The sequence below is a fragment of the Amphibalanus amphitrite genome, unplaced genomic scaffold (assembly GCF_019059575.1).
Source record: "Amphibalanus amphitrite isolate SeventyFive unplaced genomic scaffold, NRLGWU_Aamphi_draft 000432F_arrow, whole genome shotgun sequence".
Taxonomy (NCBI): domain Eukaryota; kingdom Metazoa; phylum Arthropoda; class Thecostraca; order Balanomorpha; family Balanidae; genus Amphibalanus; species Amphibalanus amphitrite.
This window is the reverse complement of record NW_024881926.1, coordinates 294,306-316,213: the sequence shown is the minus strand read 5'-3', so window position 1 is coordinate 316,213 and position 21,908 is coordinate 294,306. Positions and strand designations below refer to the sequence as shown.

General features: G+C 46.8%; 1 protein-coding gene across 1 annotated transcript in view; it reads left to right on the top strand.

Moving 5' to 3' along the window:
* The first annotated feature begins 11,908 nt into the window (after positions 1-11,908).
* Positions 11,909-21,908, top strand: part of LOC122391324 (LIM/homeobox protein Lhx3-like) — a 76,039-nt gene continuing 66,039 nt past the window's right edge. The window contains exon 1 of the mRNA XM_043385122.1: positions 11,909-12,071. Within this exon, the coding sequence (XP_043241057.1) occupies positions 12,002-12,071 (70 nt within the window). The 5' untranslated portion in view covers positions 11,909-12,001. The remainder of the gene's footprint in view (positions 12,072-21,908) is intronic.

Below are 21,908 nucleotides of genomic sequence, written 5' to 3'. Positions count from 1 at the left end.
TAGGCGACCAGGGGCCCAGGAAACCGGGGGCCCTCGGATGACTGCAGGCCGCAGGGGCCCCTCGGTAACCGGGGGCTTATAAATGAAACTTTGATATCATTTTTTCCTCCTAGTAAAAGACGTTTTATCCAGTGTTTGAAAAATATAGGGGAAGGTGGGGTAAGACGGCCCAGCGGGGCAAGACGGACCACCAGCCCTCCCGGCTGAACCGCTGCTGGTATCTACTGCTTTATGCACTCACTATGTTTGTTTTCCTTCGTAACAATGGCCACCTTGAGCTCATGCTGCTAGGATGCATAGCTTTTGAGTTATTGAGAAAAATGTTGTTTTTCGTCAAACCGATCTAATATAAGAGGTCTACGGGTGATTCAATTACGGCGCCTTTCTTGCATGATTAGTTTCTATTTTGCATTTTACTGTGAAGAACAAAGTTATAAACTTAGTTATAGTCACACTTTAGGAAAGACAAGGTTTTGCAATGTTGGGCTATTTGACATATACGTCATGATAATGACAGAATTTAGATTTGGGGCAAGACGGACCACTGTGGTCCATCTTACCCTGTGGTGGTCCATTGTACCCTGCATATGGAAAGTTCTTTTCCAAAACATTGACACAAGTTTAAGTAAGCTAATTTTTCAGGAAGGAGTCTTTGTTGCATGTGAGCCATGCATGCAAGTGCTCAGTTAGCATGCATTCATGCCAAACGACAATCAACACACATGTTCCCAGCTTTTAGCTGCACTTCCATCACACATGAGTAAAGAATAAAGGCTCATTTGTTATTCTGGTTACTTTTTCTCACAAGTACAGAGCAGAAGTGTAACACACATGAACGGATAGCAGGCACTGCTGGGTGGTCCGTCTTACCCCACGTTTTTCCTTGTCTGAGTTTTTGACATGTCCCTCTTTAAGAGCATCCACCACCTAGATGTCTTTAATTTGAAATTAAGTCTTTACACATATCAACAGAGGAAGGATTGAGCATTCCGAAGACTATAAATAATATGAAATACGAGAGCAGTGTAGCAAGATATGCGGCCTCAAACCTTAGCTGGTCCGTCTTACCCCACCTTCCCCTACCGGGGCCTGAGGGGCCCCCTGAGCGCCTTCGGCGCTCAGGAGGGGGCCATGGCCCCCGTGGCCCCCCCCTTGGGTACGTCACTCTGAACGCCTTCGGGCTGCGGGCATCAATTTTACACATCGTGACCAGTGGCGGCTGATTCGATTTTGGCGTGGGGGGGGGGGAGGGGCAAGATCTTAGTCGAGATGATGTCATAGACGGATGCAGAAAGGAGTTTTCGACGCTGTAGGGGACATACCCCCCAAAAAGTGTCTAAAATCCAAAAACTCCTCGGATTTCGATTCCTTTATACTGTTGAACAGTATAAAGCAAAAACATTCCTGATAAAGTTTTATTATTAGGAAACATAAGGCACATACGTTTTGTCTGTTTTGGGCGATGCAGGGGGAGGGGGAGTAAATATTTGCTTTAAATGCCCGCTCCCTGGATCCGCCATTGGACGATGTAAAGATTTTCGTATTGCTGTATTAGAAAAAAGCTCCAATGGGAAAAATTGTGCCATAACCCGATCGCATATCAGATATTGAAGAACGGTGCCGAACCTTTTGAAGTAGGCGAGCGCTATTCTTCAATGAGTAACTCGTTTCCATTTCCTCTGTTCATTTTACGTTCGATTTCCGCAGGGTTACTTTTACAGGAAAAGTCGAGAGGGGGAATAAAATTCGGGGAGGTCATGACCCCCGTCCCCCGCCGGTTTCTACGCCGACGCCTGTGCCGATATGCCAGTGAGTGCAGTGGCGGATCCAGGGGGGTCAAATATGGGTCATGACCCCCCCCCCCCTCCGGAGTCCGGGGGCACCAAAGGCCTGCCAGGGGCACCACAGGCTTGTCAGGGGCACCACAGGCTTGTCAGGAGCACCGTCGGCCTAGCAAGAGCACCACAGGTCTGACAGGGGCACCACTGACCTGCCAGGAGCACCACCAACCTCGCAGGGGCACCACGGGCCTGTCGGGGCACTTCAAGCTTGTCAGGGCACCACAGTCCTGTCTGGGCCCAGGGGCACCAGCGGCCTAGCAGCGGCACCACAGGCCCGCCAGGGGCACTACAGGCCTAGCAGGGGCACCCGGGCCTGTCAGGGGCCCACAGGCTTGTCAGGCAGGGGCACCACAGCCCTGTAAGGAGCACTATCGGCCTAGCAAGAGCACCACAGGTCTCCCAGGGGCACCACAGACCTGCCAGGGGTACCAGAGGCCTGCCAGGGGCACTACCGGCCTCGCAGGGGTAGTTTGGGCCTGTCAGGGGAACCACGGTTCTTTCAGGGGCATTTCAGGCTTGTCAGGGGCACCACAGTCCTGTCAGGAACACCATCGGCTTCGCAAGAGCCCCACAGACATGCCAGGGCCAGGGGCATCACAGACCTGCCAGGGGCACCACCTGCCTCGCAGGGGCACTACCGGCCTCGCAGGGGCACCACCGGCCTCGCATGGGCACATATTGGGCCTGTCAGGGGCAACATGTTTCTTCCAGCGGCACCACGAACCTGCCAGGGGCATGCCTGCGGCCTAGCAGTGGAACCTCAGGTCCAAAAAATGAAATTAGGGCACCACCAAAATTAAGTGGCCGAAATACGTTGAGCTGAATCCACTTCGAATCATGACCCTCCCCTTAGAGTTTTGCTGGATCCGCCCCTGAGTGAGTGCGAAAAGACAAGACAAGAGACGGTCCCACCGACCATCCGATCGGTATCGGGTCAAACCTGGAGTTCCGGATATTTTAAGTTCCGCCCGGGCGGTGCCACTGCCCACAATCATTGATAATATCTTAGCGCCAGCAACGTTAATTGATGACTAGAATCTGAATAACGATGACAAGAGAATCTGAATAGCGAATTAATTGAAAATGGGCTCACAAATAATTTTGAAAGGGGGAAATTCCCCCTTCCCTCCCTAGCCATTATGACACAATTTGAAAGGGGGAGCGGAATTTTCGAAGGGGGGAAATTCCCTCTTTCCCCCCCTTTAAAAGTAACCCTGGATTTCCGTTTAACCTTCCTTTAAAAAGTATTTCTGAGACAGATATCAACTGAAAATAGCTCACAGCGGGAGGAGACCGCTCAAACATTCAGAGACAGTCGGTCGCATCTAAACCTATTGGGACAGCGATCCGCCAGAAACCCACCCCAAGACAGTAGTTCGCCAACTAAGCTCACCGAGACGGGCTGTCTCGATGGGTTTTATACAGTAAGCCTACAGCAAGGCTTAACTAAGGCCCAAACGCTCGTCAAGCTAGGAACGGAGGTCTGAGGTGAGGGAGCGCGGCGGCGGGCTAGGGTGACGGAATGGTGGACTGGAACGAGAATCCAGAAGCTCTGGGTGGTTTGTTTGTTTGTTTTGTTGGGTTAGGCCCTTTCGGTCTGACAAGACCATTGCAGAGCCTGAAGGATGATAGGGATTAGGGGGAGACATTGGTCTGGGCAGGCACCCTAGTAGTGAGTCGCCGGGGCTGAGCCCGTCCAGAGGACAGGCCACCCAGCCCCAAGGCACTCACTGCACCCGGCTACGGGGTGCGCTCCCCCAGGAGCAGCGGTGCCGCTCCAAGGGAGCAGCCCGCATGAGATAAAGTTGCCTGTCCAGTCCGGAGGGGGGTTGCGGCGTGGAGGAGAAGGATTTCAGTATCCTGAGGATAGAAGCACGGAACGGTGTGATCTCTCTCTGGGTGGGGCGTTTCTTAATCTTTATTAGGGCTTTAGGGTGCACTGACTGCGGTAAGGTCCAAATTATCACACCAAATTTTGCCACGACATCTACCGGTTCAGGCACTAGAGAATCAGCGGCCAGTGATATCTGCAAAGACGAAGCATTTCCAACCCAGCTTCAGCCTGGTGTCCGGGCGCCTCAGGTGGCTTTAATTACAGTGGCACATATCAAACGACCTCAGTGCAGCCAGTCTGTGGCCGAAACCATTCGGAACAGAATTCAACGAAAAGTGAGACAAGGTTAGTGCTATCGTTAAGTGCCATTATAGACTTGGACCCCGATGGCTTGACCCACTGGAAGGTGGTAGTTATCCGACGCTGCGGGGCATACTCATTTTTCCAAAATGCCTTAGATTTTCCTTTCGTGTTCGATGCTCTGTATTCTATAGCCAGCCTTTAGCCAGAGGGGGCCCACTAATGATCAGTGCCCTAACCCTCAAAAGTTTCCAATATTAATTTTTACTTATTTAATAGTGAAGACTGAAATAAAGCGGATACTGAACTGTATATGTACGTACATCCAGTTTTTACACTGGCCCCACACAAGCCTCCAAATGCCCAAAGCAGATCTCTGATGAGTGATGACTGGCCTTTGGGTGTCATACCGTGCATTGGTCAATGTGGTCAATATGTACGACCTCGGTGTTTACCATTTTATGCACTGGAAACTGTTGCGCTAAAAGTGACTACGGTCACTACGAAGTAGTTCCGGGCCCCCAGCTTTTCCTAGACAGTAAACAATAAGGATTGTGTCCAGAAGTGCCACCCTCACCTGTCGAGGCGTAAAACCAATCACCAGCACCAGTGACAGCCGGTAGCGTTTTTCGACCCCTGTCTCTGTCGAACTCCGCTTATAATAATTCAGCTACGGAAACATACGGTACCATACTGCTCGCGCGTTTTCGTGTTCGTTTGTTCAATTCGTGCCTGCGTATTCGTACATGCTCGTACCTACTCGATAATTCAGTTCGTCACCAGGACGACCATATTAAGATATTGTTAATCTACATTTAAAAGTCTATTCTACATAGGTGGGTGCGAAAACGGTTAAAATGGGCGAAGTACGGCGGTCGCAAATGCAGCGCACATCGTCGCTCTTGTTAGACCACGTCAGCCACGTCGTACGCCGGCAGGGTCGCGCACCGCTGGAGTCGCGTCGAAGACTGTCGTGCCCACGTCCCGTCTCAGCCCTCGTGGTAAGTACTAACACATGGGCATGAGAACCAGGAGTAAGGACAGGGAGTCAGGACATGTGACACACACATGTGCACTTGCGGACCTACCGTGCACGGTGCCGGCAGTCTTTGCTCGCATACACATGCGCACGACCTGAAGGAGGTGATCCAATACATATAACTAGCCTACCATTGCCCACATACAGATCCTTGCCAAGCCAAGTAGAAACCTTTTTTTACCTTCATGCAATTGACAAAATGAAATGTTAAGGTTTAAGACTAAGACCAGCATCTTATAGTGTTTACAGTCTTTATAGTTATTCACGAGGAAAGCGAAGTGACAGAAAATAAATGGAATAATTACAAACGAGTTTAGACTACCTTTCGAACGTCATTCATCGTTTGACGCTACGCAAGCACTGAGTTAAGTACAAGAGCGCAGGGTGTGAAAACACCTCCGTGCCTATAACGTTTCATGAGCCTACCACCACCACGGTACAGACCTGTTTCTTTGTTTTTCGCGATTTGTGTAGGCATCTCCTCCCTTATGACGGTTAAATACTCCTCCGGCTCTGTCACTAGTGGATCGACGGGGTTTGTTCCGACCAATCCGATTTCGTCCAAGTGCTTATTTTTCTAAAGAGCTGCCCGTTACCTCAAGTCATCGCCACCATCATTATTGGCTTCAGTTAAAAAATCGTCGTTTGCCTTGGCTGAGAGAAATCAAGCGTTCAATGAGAAATACACAAAAGAACTTGCTATAGTTCGTTTTTTTTTTTCAAAAGGACGCTGGCTCAAAGTTCAATATCGAAGCTCTCACGTGAGTTTTGGCAGCTTCAGTGTCTGGCGAAGAATTTCTTACCGAAAAAATAGCCGATTTCAAATTGTGCACGGTAAGTAGCTGAAAATTGTTTCTTAAAAATGAACATACTATGATGACGTCACTGGTGGCAGCAGGCCCCCAAATGTCCGTGCAATGGGACAAGTGTCAACGAATTTGGGTGAAACTTAGTTTTTCACTGTTGCCGAGCTTATAATCGAGTAAGCAGTTCCGTACATGATAGTTATAAGTAAAGTTACATTGCAATACATGTTCGACAGTATGACGTCACCACTGTTCTCATATATGTTTCCAAAACGCACATATGGAAATTATCGGGAATAAATCACATATTAAAATTAGTCGACGTTCGATTTTCTCAGGTTCAGTTTTTGCTCGTTTTGCTCGCTAAAACACGTGCTTGTTCGAAAAACATACTTGGAGCCAGCGTCCTTTTGAAAAAAACGAACTATAGTGCGAACGATCATCCAATGAATGTTTGATATTTTCTTACTTGCTTTAGGGGAGAGCGGGGCCAGTTGAAACACGGGGTCAGATGACACATGGCTTTAATTTCAACAGTATGCAACAGATAGCGTTGCCAACACCACTGCGCATCCGCGCTCCACCACTTCATTTGTCAACGGCGTTTGGGCGGCGAACGGACGGTTATTTTGATTTGGCACTTGTTTTTGTGTTTTTGAGGGGCGTTTGGGAGAAATAATTATTGTGAATATTTAGTGATATCCTATATATCTTTGTTTGCTGAAAGAAACACTTCTGGCTCCGGAATGTCACCTTATTTGGCCTCTCATTCAGCATGATGCCGTCCCTCCAGCTCGTTTGACATGTGCTTTACGGCGCGTACGAGATGGCGGGAGCGGATGGGGTCAATTGAAACGCTTCTCTTCGCCCTGGTTCACTGAGAGTTGAACCAGGGCCACAGGCCGTTTCAACCGACCCCGGTGACCTTTGCAATGGTTATGTTCAGGGGGCTGTTAACATTAAAGGAAATAGTCTACCTTTAAAATGACGGTTTAAACAGAAAAAGCAGTTTGATGGAGCTCAATTTTTGACCCCTTTATCTCCAGCCTTTTGCTTGAAAGCACACTTTAGACTGAGATATTCCTCATTTTCCTCATCCGCCCATTTTACCATAGTCTATGTACTTTGTGTCACCTATTATGAGGAACTTTGCACTTTTAGCTTTCCAACGACCTATTGAATGTAGCATTTGGAAAAGTAAACCGGACAAAATATGTCCTTTAGAAAGTGGCCTTAAATATGGAAACATCCAATTGTTAAGGATAGGTGCAATTGACCCCATGGGCTGGTTCAATTGACCCTCGCATCGGGGTCATTTGAAACGGGCGTAGAGCTGTTTTATAAGCATGTGTTTGGCAGCAAAATATGTTTGAAACATAATTTCACATATCTTAAATTAAAGCCAAAAGAGTATATTTTTTAATGGTGCTATGCATTTTTCGATATGACAACTAGATCTCGCTGTGCATGTCAATATATAAAAAGTGGTTCAACTGGCCCCGCTCTCCCCTACATGTCTAGGAGAGGTGATATAATTTTTGATTTGTATATGTAGGAGCTGGAGTGCATCTCTTGGAATGCAAGTGCACCGCATTTGCATCTCCGCGGCCGGGAGCATGCTGGCGGCCGGCGGCCCGGGCGAGGGCGCGACCGAGGCGGCACGCGGGCTGTGCTCGGCGTTTGCATCTCTGCGGCCGGGAACGTACCGGCGGCCGGCGCGGCGGCCACGGGCGAAGGCGCGGCCGAGGCGGCGCGGGGAGTGCTCAGTGTTCGGGAGGGATTCGGATGGTTACTGCTGTGTCGGACGGTTATCCAGGTCGGGCTGTCCAGTGCTCGCGATGTGATGTTGCTTAAGTGCTCGTGAGATTGTGGCGTCACTCACAATACAGCAAAGTCGACGCAACATTCGCTTTGCAAGCTACAACACGGTCTACATATATAACAAATTGTAATGACATTACAGATCCTTGCCATTGAGCATGCAGGATTTTGACGCCGCTTGTGAGAATTGTTAATTTTCAAGACCAAAATGTTGTAGCACTGATTAGTGATTACTGATTATGCTACCAAATCGAAGAAAATTACTCGAATGCACAAAACAAATGGTCGATCTTTGTCTACAATCCGTCCAAGCTTATTATTAGAGCACAAACCAGACTTTTCATCAGAAGCCATGCATCCAGCATTCGGGTTTCCGCCCCCGGTCTTTTGTCTGCCTGCCTTTCATCGGTCTGCGCTGCAAACAGAGAGAAGCCCCCTCGCCTCCGACAGAGGGGGGGATGACATCTGCCGCCGGGAGCATCCAGAGGCATGCTCCCGGCGCCTCCGACCGCGCTAATGTGCGAACCAGCCCGCGCGCCCCCGAACCGAGCCTCATTTGTCGCGCTGCCGTGATGAACGACGGCTGCTAATTTGGTCGCCGCGTTCCCCGGTCCCGCGGGAGACGTTTAGCTGCGCCGTGCTCGCCGCCGGCCCAGTCACGCTCGGCGCATTGAGAGGCGCTCGATCGCTCCACTTGGGCAGTTTGAGAGGATATAAACCCGGCCGACAGCGGGATGTGGGAGAATATGGTGCTTGAAAGGCACTAGGGGAAGTTGGGGCAATGCCGGGGTTGGGGCAAAGCCGAAATTCGAGATATTTCGAAAACCGTACGACATGGATGACACCTGTCAGTGATGCTCTGAAGCTTAAGTGACTACCAATTATCGCATGTTTGTTACCAGTCGTCATTCGGAATACTTCGGCTGTGAGGGCGCCAAGAGCGTTTTCAAGGTACGTTTCCTTTGTACTACATGCGTCTTCGAAGCTGCATTTCCTACTCATTATGCTACCGTTTGTCTGGCCAATTCGGTCAAGTAATCTTCAGCACGTCTTTGCATAAGTGTGCTGCCTATTTGAAATTTATACAGCACGTTGAAAAGTTATGGGCCTGCAAATGGAAGTATGGCTGGCTGGGGTAATGCCGAAAACGTGCATTTACGCGTGTTAAAGCATGCTACGTGAACTTTACCGAACTTTAACTTTACCGTAGAATAGCAACGCGTATTTTTAGTCACACAAATTACACTTTTAACCGACACAACGGCCTGTTACCATAAGGAATGATTTACCTGGCCTTTTCTTATTATATCACACAATTATAACTTCCAGTGTGCACCAAGCGTCCTCAAGCTCTTAAAACGCGTGTCAGCTTTGACGAATTCTGGATAAAATTTGAGATAAAATAGCAAAACATCAATTTCGGCATTCCCGTAGATCATTTCTCCCATTTTCGGCTTTCCCCGCAGTCCGGGGCAACGCCGAAAAAGTCACTTCTTTGATATTTTTAGTTTGTGCGCTTAACGGTATGCAAATTCATCAAATGCGCCTGGTATGTTTGAAAGGCAAAAGACTGGCCTCTCGAATGACGCCAACAAGAATAGCTTATGTTGTCTACCTTGCGTGCTACGGGCGTCAGAAAAAAGTATTCGGCGTTCCCCCAACTTCCCCTACAGCCCGCAGTGGTAGATGTAACAAGATGTGTAAAAAAAAAGCAGGAAAAAGAAGCTGAAAAAACTACCATATGAATGCAGCCGTCCGCATCTAAGTTATTCAGGTATATTATTTTTTTTCAGCTAGATGAGTTCAGTTAAGTTTGAGCGACAGAGACTTCTGCTCTCAGTAAATATTCTGTCTGATTCTCCCCCGGTTTGTTGGATGCTTTCCGCTTTGTCTATCACTTGATCCGATTTGAGTTGATTCAATTTGGTGGCGTTTGTTTTCACTTGGACCAATTTGGTTTGGTAAGGCCACTTATGCTCACAGTGGTGTTGATTCGACGGGACGCAAAGTGACGCAAAATGGTCACACCGAAGGGGACTGTCAGATCACATGAACAATCAACTGTGCAGTCGACGGGAAATACACACTCGTGTCTGAGCTCCGCGTTCGCCGAATGCGTTAACCATGGGGACTGGGTTTATTTGAAGATGTGCTGGCGTAGATAACATGATTCATGTTATCAATGGTGCTGGCTTTAAAGACTCTCAGTTTTCTATGTTTATTAAAGAAAAAAGGAAGAGCAGTGCTTCAGTTAAAGGACTAGCAATATTGGTCCTTCTAAGCCACCCAAATTCCTCCAGACTATAAAGTAACGGATGCTTTTTCATCAGTGCTTATTCTCTCCTTCATACCGAGCTGAGACTCTCCGAGACACCCAGCCGTTTTTAACCATCGGGGCCACCATCAATGAGCTTGATCTGATTCACATTTTACTGGACCATACGGCTGGACACATGGATCGATCGCTGGCTTCGCTGCGGTCCTTGCAGGCAAAAGGCATAGATAATCTCAGGTTTTGATATGATAAGACATTCTTGGACTTCTTCACATCGGTGGACGATGAAATAGGCGCGGAACCCTTTCTGAATGGCGTAAGCTCATAAGCTCATTCCGTGCGTCGACATGAACTTAAAAAAAATGCACAAGAGTGTTTGCTTCGACAGGGCTCAGAGCATGCAAAACATTTTACAATTATGTTATATTCTAAATTATAGAATATAATGTGCTAATATATCATTATATATATTATTATATGTAAGAATGGTTGTTGTTGCTGTACATGGCCCGGGATCCTGCCCGATCTTGGATCTAGACTTCCTAGATCCGAGCTGGATCCTGTGAGATTTTCTCATAACTGTCAGCTTCGAAAGGAATGCAAGAGTGTTAGGTCATTTCAAGGTTATCCGAAGCCATGATTTCCTCATCAATTCCGCGCTTCCAATATAATTATTGGTCATATCGATTTTCGTATATCGGTTTTCGTGTACCATACAAGGTGGGTACCATATGGGGCCCACGTGGGCCCAATATGGCTGCCCACAGCCAGCCCACCTAAACCCCACTACATGGGCTGCCCACGCAGTGCCCATGTTTGCCACACCATACAGGAACACCGCGTGAATGCTTGCAAAAATGTATGTTCACCAAAATTCCTAGGTATGCCCCAGCCCTCCTATATGGTGCAGACAATCTCATTTCCAAGCACTATGTATGCCAAAAAATACACGGGCAGCCCATGTGGGGCCTACATGCAGCCCACATATCTGCCCATCTATAGCCCATGGCCCACCTAGCCCACCATGCCCATCAACTGCCCATGTGGGGCCCATATGGGCATGTTGGCTGGGAAATTATACTTACGAAAGAAAATCGACTTACGAAGTCGACGTGAATACGGCCCCTTCTGAGATCCAGGACCAACTTCGACAAAAACTAAAGTGACTACCCTCGCCTTTTGAGCCTGGGTGGAGCCTCAAGGCGAGCGATGCGCAAGAAAGAACGCGACTTGATTTAGGCAGTTGTAAGGTGATGCGTGCGCTGTGATTTAGTGTGTTTGCTTGCATGAGTGCTCCTCTTACCTAACATCTTTTCAGATCCTGTCTTAGTGCCTCAACTCAAAAGCCACCATAGGCTGCATGTCGTATGTCATAATAAATAAATAAAAACATTGACCGGAGCTCCACGGACTCATAAACCGACTGACGCCACCAACAAGCTGTATGCAGCAGAAGTGCACGCCAGCCTAGCTGATAGCATACTATCTATGTCGACCATAGTGTCTTTAATCATTTGAGTGACCCCGTGCACTCTCTGGAACCCCACGACGGTGACAGCACAGCTCAGCGCCCCCTCCAGACCGTTTCCAGCCACCTGACTGCCCCCATGCACCCTCTGAGACCCCAGTGTGTGACGGCGGCCGCTCTGGACACGGCACGGCTCTCCCGGTGCTTCCGTCGTCCCCGCCGTCGCTCGCGCCCGTCGTCGTCGCTCGGACCCTGCCGCCGACGCGTCGGACCGACCGGCGCGCGCCGCTCGCCCCCCATTGGTCGCCGCCGCCGGCCGTCGACGGCGCAGCGACGCGCCCATCTTGTGCCGCCTTCGATCGACGCCCGTGGGCGGGGCCAAGACACCACGTGACCGCGGCGGCAGCCTTCCTCTCCCCGGCTTTAATCAAGACTAATGGTCAGCGGGCCGGGGACCTGACAGCCCCATTTTTATTGGTCGGCGCAACAGAGCACTCGAGCAAATTAGACGGCCGGCGGCGGCGGCGGCGGTGACGGCGGCGGCCGCTCGGTGCGACGGAGGTGCGGTGACCGGTGCGGCGGCGACCTGACCTGACCTGGACTGACCTGTGTGAGCCATGACCGGTCTGGAGCGACCTCCGCCGGACGTGCTGCTGGCTCTCCTCTCCACGAACAAGGCGTTGGAAGGTAGGTCACCTGCTGAAAATTATCTGGTATGGGTGGCTCTCCTGCTTTCTGTCAACGGCACCAGTGTTGGTCCTAGTGTTGGTTGACACCTTTCGGTTCTAAACTTTGTGGCTAGTATGAATACTTGAACAGTCTTATCCAGTGTGTGTTGATTGAGGTCTGTCACGCGATTGATGTCGCACCAACTTGAACGACAAGTTAGTGGTTCATTTTCACCAACGGCTGGGACGATTACAAACTATTCAACTTTTCCCATAACATGATTCGCATACCTATCGAAGCAACCAATATGTGAATAGTTGATAAGTGAACCATGCTGAGGCTAATAGGCCAACTTTTGGTATAAAACATAGCTTCATAGCTCTGCTGTCTAATGCTAAGTACTTATGATTTAACAGCATTGCAATCGAATTTGATTGGGGAGCTTTCCACTGACATTGACGATTTTAACAACAAATATCATTAGCTAAGAGCAACAAAGAACCGTAGACAAATATCGCGTGTTTACACGATGACTGTTGTACCGCGGTTTTAGCTCAAGTTGATGGAAGTAGAATTATTCCGAGGCGTCAAAATCTGCATGCGCTTATGAGCGCTAAGCAATGACAGCATCATAAGTTCTTTGTATGTTGAACAGAGAGCGTTGGGTGTATGCTTCGTAAATAATTTTGGTCGTCCCATGAATATTTCCCACCGTATGTTTCAGTACACACCCATGTAGCATTTCGCACGCAACTTTTTTGGTCGCTTAAATTCGCCTTCAGATTGTATCGCGAACTGTGCGCAGTAGGCCGTAAAACCCGTGTCACACTCTGTTATCCTTAAAAAGGCATTGAAGCATGCAATGAATTCACCTGACGTCTTTTTCATGCATAGTTCTCCCTAGTCCGATAGATTTATACCGCTTTTTATATGACTGGTGCCGACTATTGCCGCAGTGAGTCTCCCTGAAACCCGAAACAAAAGCGAACACCTCCAGAGCACTACATAAACATATGCAGTATGCTATCCACTGGTGGTATGCTCTATTCTTCATTCTGTGGAACCGAAAGGAAAATACGATTTGTTGCATGATATTGAAATAAGATAAGCATGAAAATTCATTTGTGACGTTTGACTGCTCATAGAGCTCTGAATAATGAGGCCTATAGAAGGTCTTCAGAGGTATAGTTATACTGTAAAAAATGTTTTCTAATTTCTTGGTTATCCGGCCATTTTCCACTAACAAAATGCGAGCAGAGTTGAAATCTACTCGTATTTTGTCAGTGAAAAGTGAAGTCAACTCGCATTTTGTTGGTGAAAAGTGGCCGGATAACTAGGACATTAGTTCACATGTTTACAGTGCAGTTTAAGTGGTCGGATAACTAGGAAACTAGTAAGCATTTTATTTTACAGTGATATGCAGAGGCATATTTTTTTAATTTTAGCTCGAATGTTTGAATTAGAGTTGCAAAATTTCCCTACCGCACTACCGGCATGCCGGTAATTTTTCACTACCGCAGGTTTTTTCGTGGTATCTGGCATGTCTTGCCGGTAGCATGCCGGTATTTTTGATTTTGCACAAAAAAAATTATCAGCATATGATTCAAACTTTGGACACTAAGAGGCTATTGAATTGTAATAACAGCAATCTTAGCTACTGCAAAATACATTTTGTGGTAGAAGTTCCAACTTCCATTGCTAAGGGTAATTGTACACATGAACCTCAGCATTTCACAGGTTTGGCTCTAATAAGAATTGTCAAGAATCTACTGTGGTCTATCAAAGGAAGAATACTCATTCATGTTGCAAAAGCAAAACCAATTAGTAAGTCTAATGGTAGGTAATAGGCATAATACAATAAAATAAATTAATGTTAATGGCAACATTCCCTAGCAAAAGGCAGAATCAAAACTGAAACAACACAAAACACATTGTTTGGAAACTGGCCTTGAGTCCTGAGATGTGGTCTGAGATACTCTACAAATTTTTCTCACAGACAATGACAATAGGTACAAAAACAATGTAACCTATTGTCATTGTCTGTGAGAAAAACGAAATGTCTGACTCTTCTAATACTCTACAAAGAATTTGACACTGAAAATCCAGCTGAAAAGGCAGGTGTTAGGTAGCCCTGAGCCTATCTTTGGTCCCAAAATGAAATGAAAATGAATTAAACTGGCATTTTGTCTTATCTTTACAAGAAAACACAACATGCAGACGAAATCAGGCCCATGTCACTCCACTTTTGATGACATCATATGGGGGCCTCAGGACAATAATGGCGCGGCGCGCCACAATCGCTTCGAAGCTACTTGCCAACAGTTGCCATTTTTGAAAATATTATTTTGAAATAAAGTTCTAAGTAATAAAAATATTGTAATAAAGTTGTTGAATAAATCGATACCATATCTAAAAACTTACTGAAAAATGATTTATTCATAGTAAAAATATAAGCTCGATGCGTTTTTACGTTGCTTTCCTTCAACTGCAGAGGGTTTTTAAATCGTCTATATCTTCAAAACCGGCCATTTCTTAGCATATTGCTGCTCTTTTTTATCGCTAGAAAATTAGTTGGACTTTCCAATGACATCAATGGTTGAGCAATATGTGTAGAGTGTCACCAACAATCTTCAAATGAAGTTAGTCATTTTTACGTTGTAAAGGAATGGAGTACCCCTATCGAACATCAGGGGTGACGTCACTCAGGATCTGTCTCTGATTGGTCGGCGAGAGAGTGACTGTACCTTCTATAGATGGCCTTGGACGAAATGAATAGAAAGTGGCGCAGTAGATTAGCTGATCAAGCAACCAAGGATTGACTTTCAAGATCCTCTGTCCCTTAAAAAAAAAAAAGATGTAAGCTGATGACGTAATATTTATTCATATGCCCTTTTGGTTGAATTACTCAAGAGAAGTGGATTTTCTTGTAGTGAATAACACTCACAGTGTTGATTTTATTGGAATTTTATATCGTGTTGGATGATTTTAATCAATAAAATCATTCACGAGGCAGGAGTTTGCAGTTCAAAAACTTTGTTTTGGATGATTTTAATCAATAAAATCATTCACGAGGCAGGAGTTTGCAGTTCAAAAACTTTGTTTTGCAGTGTTTTAATCAGCTGGTTAAAAACTGTGTTATGGCGCATCTGTTTCGAAATCCTTTATAACCTTGTGTTTGTGTTCCCGCGTTTGAGATGGGACAGGATATTATATCATTTTTATACATATAGGGCCTTGATACATATTATTTGGTGACTTCTCAGGACAAGTGAGTTATTAACACATATTTTTGAATGATTCGTATCCTACTCACGAGCCAACAAGCCATGGCAATAGGAAAAAGCAGATGTTGATCTCGCTTCCTCAGTTAGGAACATGGCCAAATCTGTAGTTTTTTTTATATTGTGATTTATGACTAGCTATAGTTCATTTTAGGGTAATATGGAAAATAAGAACGCTTGTGGTAAATGTGATTGCTGCTCACTGTGCAGTCTTCAGAAACACATTTCAGTAATTCAAGTTCTTTTTTACCTTGCTTTTTTAATGAATGTGTTAATGCTTTTTGTAGGCAATACCTCTTTGATTGCAGGTGATAGGGGAAGCCGGGGGAAGCCCGGGCGCGGGGGAAGCCCGGCCACCCCGTTTCCGGCTAAATTATTCACAATAAAATGCTCAACTGTTTGTCCTTTCAGCGTGGCAGCTAAGGTAACGCCAGCAAAGAAGTCAAGGCTGACAAAAATTGCATATTGTTAAAGTTATAGCGCAAAAATGATATTTTAAGGGTTTTTAGCTAAAAAGTGAGATATGTTGCACTGTTAATGTTATACCATACAGTACTAATATTTATACGAATGTTATGTAAGGACCGTTTAAGTGTTTGTAGTGAGGGGTGACGAGGCAGGCTGGCTTAAGTATGACACTTTTTCGAATATCGCTGTTCTAAAATAAAAATTAGCACATTGGGGTAACCCCGGGCGAGTGGCCAAGCTTACCCCCAACCGAGAGCAATGCCACTAAACCACTGTTTTCCATGAGATAATAGGTACTGAGCAGGTTTGGTTTACACCTAGATCAAAGATAAATTTCGAAAATAAACATGTTATCATAGACAAAGCCAGTCATGTCACTTAAGGTCAACTAGGGTCAAACTACGTTTTTGCAGATAACGCGACAGACAATGAAGCTAGAGCTTCAAAAATGGTGTCGTTGTGTTCATCTTCATCAGCCGAGTCGAATGATATGCAATATGATGCATTAAGGTAAAAAGAAAAATAAATTTTAAGGAATTTTGAAATACACATTTTTTTGTCAATTTTGCATCACGATTTTCATCGACCTGTACTGTATATGTAGTAGACGCTAGCTAAAATACCAGTAGTGACATAAACTCTAAGATGTCCAGAGCTAATCAGTACCTTAATATTTCACTTTCCGTTAATATTTGGAAAACACATAATGGTTTCATCAACTCGTTGTAAAGCGCTGGGGAGGTGGCCGGCGTTACCCCTATGCCGGGCTTACCCCAGAAAATTCAACACTTTTTTAAAACTCGATTTTCTCAACCTTATACTTATTCCACGAAACCGAATTTTTGGGAAAACACGGCCAATGAACTTAGCTAGCTAGCAGGATATCAACATTTTATACAGCACGTATGGTATGCAATAAAAATGAAAAAGAGCTTACTATGCCGGGCTTCCCCCGGCTTCCCCTATTTTAACAGCTGTAAACTGGAATTGAGTTTCAAAATTGTGGTATTTGTGGGGCCAACTCAGCCAAAATCAGGCTGCTGGAGTTTTGGTTGGACAATGGGTGGCTGCTGGGTGGGGCGGTTACTGAAATTGCCAAAATGTGGCATCTCATGTACACTGAAAACAATTCAACCCGCGGATTGCGAGTTGGCCCGGGTATCGCGGGTATTTTGAAGAAATTACCCGCTCTGCGCGAGTTTTTGCTGCCGGGTAGGCTGACTACCCGTTTAGCTTCCCGCGTTTCGCAGAGCATCCCGTTATCATCGTAGCTTTCACCCGCTTCACGGGTGTCAACGCCCGCTATACTCGGGTAAAACAGCAACCCGTCATGCGCGGATACATGAAACCTCCTCTGGCGGGGTCAATCACTCGTCCGCAGCGGGTTGTGGCCGCAGGCGTTACTCGCGCCCACGGAGTAAGCGCATCACGCAGGTTTTGCATCGTGTAACTCGCTGCGCCAAGGTAGGTGACATGCTATACGCAGGTTGCCTTGATCACGCATGTGTCATGGCAGATATCCCACTGATGCACGGCATTGGTTTTGGAATTAATACTTTTGACTTCGACGCTCAAACGAGTGTTGAAATGTGACGCGCCACAATAGTCGCTTTTCGGCTCGGCTGCGTGCTTGTGCAGGCAGGGGTAGAGATGTGCAAGGCAATTGTAATCGTAACTGTAACAGCTGTGGGGCTGCGTTCTGTGAGTTAGGAGGGTACTTAACGGGCTTGGGACATTTGAATCATTGTTTGGATGACGTCACGTCTTGGCCGGCAGAATATTTCGCTGGAACGCTCAGCAGAATATTCTGCAGTCCGCGAATCTGGCGCATTGTGGTGAAGTTTGCAGACCGTTCTTAGCACATTTTATTGGTAAAAATAAGCCTGGATAAATAAATCTTTCCCGATGCAAATGAAATATTTGTCCAAACTATTCCTTAATATTTAAAGCACTATAGGTGGATTCATGTCAATTGTCTAAGATAAGCCTTTTTACTTTCTGTATTGAGTCCGCCGTCAGTTCTTCATTTTAATCTGATATACACCGACATTTCAGTCGCTTTGCGTCGGGTCGCCTGTGGCGCAGTTGGTAGCGCATCGGTTTGTAATATTAAAGATATCGGGTTCGAATCCCGGCGATGGCGGCGTTTTCCTCCTTGAACGCCGCCACTGGAGGGTACTTTACCCTCCAGCTGATTTGGACACCCTACCAGCGGATATTTGTACTCGCAGAAAGCGAGTTCCCAACCCACGCAGCGCAGGTAATACGCCATGTGCGGATTGTGTACCCGCTGCGAACGGGTAGGTTGCCTTCTGTGTGTGGGTTGAGTCCCCATCCTATGCGGGTTAGGTACACAATATACTCGGGTTGACAGCCTGCAATATGCGGGTAAACGCACCCGCTGGTAGAGTGTCAAATTAGGTGGTGGGTAGGTGTACCCGCCAGCAGCGGGTTTTACTCGCTGTACGCGGGTTGAATTGTTTTCAGTGTAGGGGTAAGCCAGAATCAAGAATGCAGGTTTTTTAGTATGCCGGTAATTTGGCGGTGTTTTTGCTTGGGGCGTGGTAGCATGCCGGTATCCCAGAAAATTTGTGTGGGGCGGGGCGGTGCCGGTAGCAGCCCATTGGGAAAACTTTGCAACTCTAGTTTGAATGGACGGATTGACAGAGCCGGAGCCCACGCTAAGCAGAGCTTGTTGCGTAGACCCCGACCCCTACCGTCCGATCGCGCAATTCCGTGTAACGGGATACTTTAGATGCCAAAGTTTAACGTGCCCTTCAAAGCCGGACACGGCCTGTCCCACTCAACTGACTTCAACTGGCTGCGGCTGCTCCCACCAACCGCAGACCATCCCCGTCAGGAGTCTCAAATATCGAGCGCCGGAGCGTCTCGAACCCGGGCTCTCACTACCGGGAGTCCAATGCTCTACCAACTGAGCTACGGGACAGGCATATGAGTTGCTGCTTATGATGATACGAAATCATTACATCATATTGAAACTTCTTGATAGCCCGCGGAAAAAAATTGCAAGGGTTTTCAGGCGCAGATTCTCAGAATGAAGAATATAAAGACTCATATCTATGAAGGGTATCAGCACCACAGCCAACGACCAACGTATCACTAACAAAATCATGCTGAGCGGAGGAATCCATAATCACATTTTCACCGAAAAAGATTCGTATGCTTACGACAAAATATCGCACAGCAGAGAATGTATCAAGCATAGATAAAATTTTGGTAGTATCTGCCATTAAGATAGGGCTGGAATCAAAATTTGGTTATCTCTGTTTGAGTGTTTATGTCAGCTAATCGCAATAAATGCTTGGAGGATCTTTTTATATTCAAAGTTAGCTTTACAAAAACAAACTGATGAGTGTGTTGGGCTTCTCGTGAAGTTGCGGCATAGCCATGCAACTTGTGTCTCATTTAGCTCACCTAATTTCGTGTTTACACTACGCTATATTATTTGAAGCTTACAGTTTAATTTAGATTTGAAAGGAGCATTGACATGTTTCTGATAGTCTTATCTTAAGTTCAAAGCTGCACCTTGCCAGCATTAAGGAAACTGAATTCTGACCACTAGTACCTAATAAGGTCTCATAACTGTATACATTTAGACGAGCTATAATATCCAATTATCCAATCTCGGAAGAGTGCAAAATAGTGAATCAAGTACTAACAGCATTTGTCCTTTGTCATATCTTACTGGTTTCTTCATCCAACCGTGCGGTAAATCGGTGACAGACATCTGTGTGAACAGCTGGTTGCGTAAAATATTTTAGTCGCCATCCACACAAGATAGAATGCTAAATATATGATCATATCGTATGACAACAAACAACACCATAACCTTTAGGGTGTTCAAAATGAGGTTCGATGAAATCTGCACAAGAAAAATACATACAAGCCAGCCAGCGTTATCAATAGAACTGTTTGCCTAAATATTCATTCCATGAAATACATGTCCACCCGATTGTTGCGCTAGTCACATGAGAAATAATACATAATTACATAACTAGGAACCAAAAGTAAATGAACCATGATGAGCCAACAATTTTGATAATGAACAACTGTTTTTGCCGCAATTTGCAGAACCGCACATTTCTTTTGAGACGAACATTCGTCGATGATTAGGTCTTTGGAGAGCTCAGATCATCATCACCATCACCTACATTAACGCAACCTCCAGCACCACCTGCAGCACCAGGTTTTTCACCACCAGAACAACCACTAACACCACCTCAATAACCTTCATCGGCACCAGCGCCACTAACAAAATCAGCACCACCAGTACCTCTATCGCCTCCCCCAGCACCAACAACAACACCAACACCAACACCAACACCACCAGCACCTCCGCTCTCCACTGGTCGTTCCGCTGCACCCGCACGAGATCGTCACCGCTCCGTGAGCCGAATGTCACTGGTGCATCCCGCCGCGGACCCTCCAATATATCCTGGCCCTAATTTAATTGTATGCCATTCTTGCAATTGCTCATTTTTTAATCCTCTATGTTATTTTCATGCCGGCACTCACAAAGATTAGAATCCGTGCCTATTAGGGAGGTTGATCGAATTACCGGTCGCTATTGCTGATTGTTCTCCGCCGCGCTGGGTCGCCGAGTGTCGCCCTGTCCCCCCCCCCCACCCCGCCCATCCCATCCCCTCTGCCGCCGCCAGCCCACCCCCGAAAGCCATTTCGAGGATTGGTTTGCCCGCAGAGAGATCTGCGGAGGATAGATCGACACAGGCGGTCTGACCTGACCTCAGGATGGCTGGCTGGTGGCTACCAATGTTGGAACTTGAAGTGTGCTCCTCATTGGAACCGAGGAACTGCTAAAACATGCTGAAGAAGTTGAAGCTGACATTGGTTGCAAAGGTTTCCTTACGGCAAAATTTATTTTGTTCCAATTTTGACGCGATGGCTCGATTATGCATTTGGTGAAAGTTTTACTTGATGATGGTTATAACGCATCCTGTGGCTATAATGTGGCTATAGCCCACCCGAAAAATTCTCTCATCAAAAGACTTTATTTCATTTGTCTCCGCTCACGGCATACACCAGTCTTTGCCGCCTGCCGGCGCAGGGGGACTGCAGCGCCGCGCCGTCAGAATGCCTGGGCGGGTAGACTGTACCGCCTTACACGGCTGTGCTGCGGGCTAGCCTACCATCCCGGCATTGTAACCGGCGCCGTGCACGGTTCCGTTTACTGGCAGCTGCCTGCTGCAGGTGTCTGTTGCAGGACATAAACCCAGAAACAGCACTGCAAGGTGGTGCTCGTTATTTATTTTATGGTTAAAGTCATTTGTTGTTGTTTTCCGGCCATGCATACGAAATGCGTATGAGTGCAGTGCAGCTCATATGACGGCTTAGTGCAGCTTCGTAAATGCGCTGTTTCATAGCGATGTTATTGATACGGCAGACTGAAAGTGCATTTTGACTGGTTCTTGCCGCTCAGCATTCACTGTATTGAATCACAAGTAAGGAAAGAGGATCATTATTGGATTGATAAAATATTAAATCGTAAGTACATATGTACATCGAAAGCTGTATCGAGGTATCTATAGATGTCTTCCATTTGTAGCGTGGCATGTTCACACCGCTGGCCGTTCCGTCACTGGGGCGGGCAGCCCGTCAGCGGATGACGGTCCAGCCGTCAATGGTGACGTTATAATGACAGGTGGTGACGTAAAAATGACGTGACGTGACGGCGGGGCGGAGCTCAATCGCGTCGTTCAACTGTCAGCGAGCGTGACGGTCAGGGGACTCGAATATCGAAATTGAGGAAACTGAATTAGCACCCAGCTACTGAAATAACGCTGTTTGGGTGGGGAATTGATACGCTGTAACCCTTTATTTCCTTGACCGGGCCGTGGTCTGATCAGCTGTGCCCATTGCTCAATGCGTGTCGCGGAACATTCATACGGCGTGAAAGCCTTTCAATATGCCGACGGTATCAGCAAAGAATGAAAAGAGGTACAGTCATCATTAACCCTCGCCCATGTAGGGGGGGGGGGGGGGGTTGGTGCAACCCCCCCTGATGTTTTTCTTAGCTACACGCCGAACCGTTTCAGAAAGCCTGCTCAAATTTTCAGTACCCTATGGG